Below are 6613 nucleotides of genomic sequence, written 5' to 3'. Positions count from 1 at the left end.
AAATTCAATCATAAGGTTCTAAACTTCATTTGCAGATCCATAGGAGAAATTTTGATACATGCCTTGCATCCCAAATTTCAGATTGTATTTCAACTTGGAATATTTGGTTAAGTCAAGACTTTCTTCATTACAAAGGTCTCTTTAATTTTCTTCAAGCTACTTACTTCAGAGAGATGTCAGGTCGGCTCCTTGTAATACATTTCGTCTAGGTCTTCTTATATATAGAACAAAGATCTCTTCAAGCTAACATCAATTTGACTTCTAAATGAGATGACTTGCTTACTAAGACTTCTCAGTCACAAAAACAAGATATGCTTCAAATTGTAACTCTCTGAGATAATTTGTACCATTTCGACCTTCTATCACTTTGTGACAATTCAGATAAAAGACTTACATCCTACTAAAAATGGTAATCTCGATCCTGAAACAAAGGCATTCCTTGTCTTGGATACCTTCTACGATTTTGCATCCTCATGAATAAGATAAACTAATCTATGATAAAAAACATGACTTGGATAGTCTGAGATTTAGGGTTTCGCCTTTTAATAGTCCTTTTATTTTATAAGATTATGCCTTTGTCAGACTTCTTGATAATGTGTTTGAATGGTGACAAGCGTTTTCCTAGAGCTCCAACTTCTTCCTTGAGTTAGGGTTTCAATCCTTGTTCTTATGAAATATGTTTACTTACTTTGTTCTCTTCCATCAATGGAACTTTAACCTTAAACAAAAAAATTGATTAGGTCTTCTAGAGGCTCAAATTAGAGCTTCTTATTCTTTAAATAGGACAAGATTAATAGGGTTGTTCTTTCACCCAATGCTCTGAGGGTTTCTTCAAAGTGATCTCAATAATGATCTTTGTGCTCTTTCCTTCATCAAAGCTCTCGTACCATGTTGGCTTTTCTAGTACAATAGCTACAAATACTAATTTCTGAAACTTGATAATTACTTCCAATGATGTAGATGATTATTTGCTTTTTCAAGATACCATTAAGCAATTATACATTCAAAAGTTAAACCATATAAACACGAGAGCAATAGATTTCACAATGCACAAAGAGACAAGAAGATTTTACCTTGGGAAAACCCACAATGAGGGAAAAACCCAACCAACCTTCTCCTTAGAGAATCAATGCAACAAAAGATATGTCAAAGTCAAATAACCAATAAGATGACCATCCACCAAGAGGCAAGTCAAACCTCCACAAGATGCAAGACAAATGTCCCCAATTCTGTCCACAAAATCTCTACAACAAGGTCTTCAAGAGAGCCGAATTTCGTTCTACAATTTTGCCTTAAACTTTGCATTATGCCACATAAATATACCACGGAAAATAAGGTCTCCAAGAGGGTCAAAGTTCATCCCTTGTCTCAACCTCAAAATTCGGATGATGCCACAGAGTTAGTGCCTCAGGTTTGCACACTATACCATAGAAACTTCACATTGTATCACAGAGAACATATGCCACAGATGAACATCCAGATTTGGGCCTCCTTTGAATGCTAGAGTGAGGGCAGATGAATCATATCTCTTCCTTCTGTTCTCAGCCTTGCACTCCTTATCTTCTTTTCTCAAAACAAAGATATGTGATGATGATTCGAAGTACCTCTTAGAGGGATGCAGATAGGCTTATTTATAGTCTTTCAATCTCACAAAAGCGTGTGTCTTATGGGCAGGTCGACATGACTCTTGTGGAGGCAAAATTACTAATTCAAAAATTCATATTTTCCTGCTTTGATAAGGTCATGAAGAATATGCCTTATAATATTTCTTTTGAATAAAAGAGAATAATTTTTCTTTTTCTTGCAAGCATGATGAACATGCCTCGAAATAATTTTTTCTTTTACAAATACAATTTATATTTCAACATTACAAGTACAAAATAATTATGAAGACCAACCATAGCTACAAAATTCAACAATATTTAGTTGTGGTTAATAAATTGCATGGCTTATTCATGTGTAATAAGTGAGGATAAATATCATTGGGTGCAAGCTTAAAGTTGTATCCAACCTATAATCTTATTATATTGATGACATTGTCATGTGGAGATCTCCCCACTTAAGGTGCATGTTAAACACCCATGGCAAAATTTGTATTTGACATAAAAATAAAGATTCTTCTATCAAGTATGATATAGAGTGATTTTGTTAACATCCTAGGCAATATTTTATTCTAAAGAAATATAATCTAGTAAGGAGCTACTCCTTCGATTTTTAATATATAAAACTTAGCAACATATCTTTCAAAGTAAATATGATGAGCAATTTATAGAATGGAGATAAAACATTTATCTTATCAATGAATTGGTCCAAACAAGTCATTAAGGGTGAGCGATTTCCCACCCAACCATGTGTAGTCCTCTATGGATGCCACCCTTTAGCCAGGCTATGAGACCACCAAGGCAAAAGAAACATGTTTCAAGACTCCAAGGTCACTTTTCCCATCCCAAAAGCATCTAAAATCAACCAATAGGTTAGTTGTAGAGCTCTATGCTAATAATCTAGTTAGCCTAGCTATGGAAATCCTTCTACTGTTCCATACACAAATGAGATATACCTTTTTTTCTTAGTAATACCACATGAATCCTCTTCATATTAGTGCTCTTCTATATGGGCAACATGAGTCTAAACTACTAGCCACATATAAATTTCCTTGTAATTGAATTTGGTTCTTGGATATTTTATGATCATTAACCTACAATGCATGGAGATGATTTTTGTAATGGTTCCTCTTTTTCATTCACTTAATGGTAGCCAAACCCCCTCAAGTGTCCAATAGATGTATTTTCCATAAATTTATTTCATGACTAGATATGTTTACAGGTATTGAGGAAGACTAACATTGTGATTTGGTAGAGTAACTATAGCAAATTAATCCACTTGCAATGATACTAAGATTTGGTAGATATGGTAAGTCCTTTCTTAATGTAAACCTTGTATGCTTTTAATGGATGAGCTTGTCTTCATAGTTGTGCACTCCTATTTCATTGCTAAGTTAGCGATCAATATCATACTATTCATGGACATGTTCATTGTAGAATTGCATTTCTCTTGTTTCATTAGTGGTAATGATTTGTTTGAGAGGCTTCATAAGTGAAGCCTTCACTATATGAGGCAACTTAGCAACATCTCAAAGGTATGCACAACACAAACTAGTGATGCCAAAGGTATTGCCCCCTTGTAAAGGATATGATATGTCTAAAAGGAATCCAAATTAATTTGTTGTAGAGAATGATGTAGTCTTACCATACTCTGCAAGATAGCCACACTTCTCATTAGTTGGTTAGGAGTTGATGCTATATGATCATGAACATAACATTACTTGAGGTTTGAAAAGGACAATTTCAAACTCAAAGAAAATTGATTTGTCCTAGTCCATTGTTAATAAAAGAATCACTTGGTTGTCATAGAGAGGAGTTTCCCTCCTCAATAGAGCACAATCCCCTTAGTGAAAACTCCTTTCAATTGACTTCCTTTTCCATGGTTGATATAAGGAAAACGAGTCCCATTCAAACTCTTTTTGGGTGTACGATAATAGGATGGTGGTTAAATTATCTAAAGAAATGGAGTCTTTCCACTCCTCAAGCCCATCCCACTCATGTTTCCATTGAAAACAAACCAACCTTCTGACAAACTATCATTAGCATTAAAAGAGTGGAGGGGTCGAGATAAATATTTAGAAATTACAAATAGGCAAACTTACGAGACATATGTACTTAGGCTTATAATCATCCCCTTGGACCCCCTTACATCTTCCCTTTTAGCGAACTCATAACCTCTTGGGTTCTCTTTCTCAGCAATCACTCTTGAATCGTCAATTTAGTTATTGAAAATACATGCTTAGACATCTAGTAGTCAAGGTTTAGCCTTGAGCTATGAACTAAAAATATGTACAAAGAATTGCCATCTATTGTATATGGGATCATTTATAATTGGACTCATGTTAATATATCCATATATACATAATTCAATCCATTACATCAAAAGGCTTAAAATCAAGATATTATGCATCAATTTATGACAACCTCCATTTTTATAACAAATTTCCATCTAATTGTCAAAATTCAACTACACAAAAAATTAAATTCTTATTGATTTAAAACTTTATCAATTTTTTTATAATATACCTTCATGAACTTTATCAATTTTTTTTATAATATACGTGGATTTTGAATTAGCAAAATCATATTTATATAAAACTTCACACATACTTGAAATTTCTACCAAATCCTTTATTAATTAGTAAAAATAAAATAGAGATTTTCATTAACTCACTCCCTTGATATACTTTTACTTATACCTCATTCCCTTGGATATAATTTTGCTTATTACCCAAACACACTTCGAATCACCTTTCCCCTTGCAAAAAAATATCATTTACCCCATGCATTAAAACTCCACGAATGTAAACGGTATCTGTGGGAGAAGTCCGAACATTGCTTAACAAAACCCTAAAAAATTGAAAGTAAGAATTTCAATATGACCGTGACCTAAGAAACATAAACAAAAACCCTAATTGCAGAGCCTCAAATCTATTCCACTATATAAGGACGCGATACGCTAAGTTGGGGTTTTAAGGGTTAGCAGAGTAGAAGGCTGGTTTGCGACGAAGGGAAGTTGGTTGATGGTCCAAGATGCAGATATTCGTAAAAACATGTACCACTTCCTACTACCCTGCTTCTGTTTTCAGCTTTATTTTGATGTATATTTTATGTATATATGTTTTAATGGCGTCGGCTATGTGTATATGACAGTGACTCGTAAGGCAATAATACTGGTTTATGTATATATGTTTTAATGTCGTTGGGTATGTGCATATAACAGTGACTGGTAAGACAATAACACTAGAGGTTGAAGCCTCTGATACGATCGACAATGTGAAGGCCAAGATCCAAGACAAGGAGGGTATTCCGCCCGACCAGCAGCGCCTGATATTCGCGGGAAAGCAGCTGGAAGATGGCCGGACGCTGGCCGACTACAACATTCAAAAGGAATCGACCCTGCATCTGGTCCTCCGACTGAGGGGAGGTGCCAAGAAGCGAAAGAAGAAGACCTACACGAAGCCCAAGAAGCTCAAGCACAAGAAGAAGAAGATCAAGCTCGCTGTTCTGCAGTACTACAAGGTCGACGACTCGGGCAAGGTCAAGAGGCTGAGGAAGGAGTGCCCTAACCAGGAGTGCGGGGCAGGAACCTTCATGGCCAATCATTTTGACAGGCATTACTGTGGCAAGTGTGGGCTTACGTATGTCTACCAGAAAGGTGATGAGTAATTTTTAGGGTTATTAGGGTTTATGGGATTTTTAGATCGAGGGCGAAAACATTTAATTTTTCAATGTTTGAGATCAGTATTCTTGCTGGTCTGAGAAATCTTGTTTCTCGAATTTTTTAATCTTATTTATCATGTAAACGTGAGTAAGCACTTTAAACGAATACTTTTCTTTAATTTTTTTTTTTAACGGATAGGTTCTTGTTGCTTGCACATTGTTCTCGTTATTTTAGATATATGAATCAACCATGTTCAATTTGTTAAATTGTCAGTATTTTTGGTGAAGCAGATCTGCTTATTGACGTAAATTCTGTCTAATGCTTTATGTTTGTATATATGTGTAAGGTTGTGGAAAGAAAGGCTAGTCTTGAAATGTGTCATCTGAGTTTAGTGTAGGGATATACGCAAAGGAGCCATATCTGTATCTATCCCCTGCTCTCTACATAGCATAGCAATGTATCGAGTTTCCTAATGCTTAAAGCTTTTTCTGTAGTGGTTTGAAGTGGCTTGATGGTAACAATGAGATATCGTTACATATGCCCTTCATGAAAACCATGCATATACATGTGTATATGGGATATACACAAAGGAGCCATATCTGTATCTAGCCCCTGCTCTCTACATAGCATAGCAATGTATCGAGTTTCCTAATGCTTAAAGCTTTTTCTGTAGTGGTTTTAAGTGGCTTGATGGTAAACATGAGATATTGATACATATGCCCTTCATGAAAACCATGCATATACATGTGTATATGGAAGCTTTACAAGCCAAAGGGGCTTGATTTACCTGAACCAAACTGATCACTTGTGCAACACCTATCATAATATTGCCGTGTGTAGAAAACAAAGTACTTGAATACCCTTGATCACGTGTTAGATTAAATATTATAGTGCGATCCATAAAATCATTTTATACATCCCAGGAACACTTCGGGTAGTTTGTCATTCAAGTGAAGTGGCAAGTAGTTTGTCATTCAAAGTAAAGTGGCAATAGATGTTTCTTCTTAAAAAATGTGCCATTTGGAGAATTATTTTGGTTTATAGTTTGATTGGTTAGTGCCATACGTATTTTAGATGTCCATGATTTTAGATATGTCAAGGTACCATATAAAAGGGGTTAGGTATGTTCCAAGGGACCCCAAACCTGCATCTGTTCCAAAAGTGGGTTGGCGTTAATAACAGCTGCTTTTATTAGGCCTTGGTTTTATTGTAGTTGAGATTTTAACAACTGTTGTAACTGCATTTTTGTTAGTGCACACAAACATTTCTATGTTCAGTAACTGTTCTGTATATTAATCTAATTTCTGTTGTTGATTTGTGTGGATATACAGGATTATTCAAAATTTAA

At 35.2% G+C, this 6613-nt stretch overlaps 1 protein-coding gene across 1 annotated transcript; it reads left to right on the top strand.

Moving 5' to 3' along the window:
* The first annotated feature begins 4492 nt into the window (after positions 1–4492).
* On the top strand, positions 4493–5479 carry LOC149258506 (ubiquitin-ribosomal protein eS31 fusion protein). Its single transcript, XM_089415449.1, has 2 exons — positions 4493–4656; positions 4825–5479. The coding sequence occupies exons 1-2, from the start codon at positions 4635–4637 to the stop codon at positions 5268–5270; spliced, it is 468 nt and encodes a 155-aa protein (XP_089271575.1). The 5' UTR covers positions 4493–4634; the 3' UTR covers positions 5271–5479.
* Positions 5480–6613: the final 1134 nt, after the last annotated feature.

The sequence above is a fragment of the Pinus tabuliformis genome, chromosome 6, assembly GCF_031772625.1.
Source record: "Pinus tabuliformis cultivar Carrire ecotype Pingquan chromosome 6, CPIR1, whole genome shotgun sequence".
NCBI classification, from domain to species: Eukaryota; Viridiplantae; Streptophyta; class Pinopsida; order Pinales; family Pinaceae; genus Pinus; species Pinus tabuliformis.
The sequence above is the reverse complement of the archived record's forward strand: the minus strand, read 5'-3'. Positions and strand labels throughout refer to the sequence as shown.

Excerpts from the sequence above, each read along its gene's own strand:
- LOC149258506 (XM_089415449.1), top strand. The coding sequence starts at position 4,635 with ATGCAGATATTCGTAAAAACAT. Across the intron at positions 4,657-4,824 it reads GCAGATATTCGTAAAAACAT|TGACTGGTAAGACAATAACA; the intron begins GTACCACTTCCT and ends TGCATATAACAG.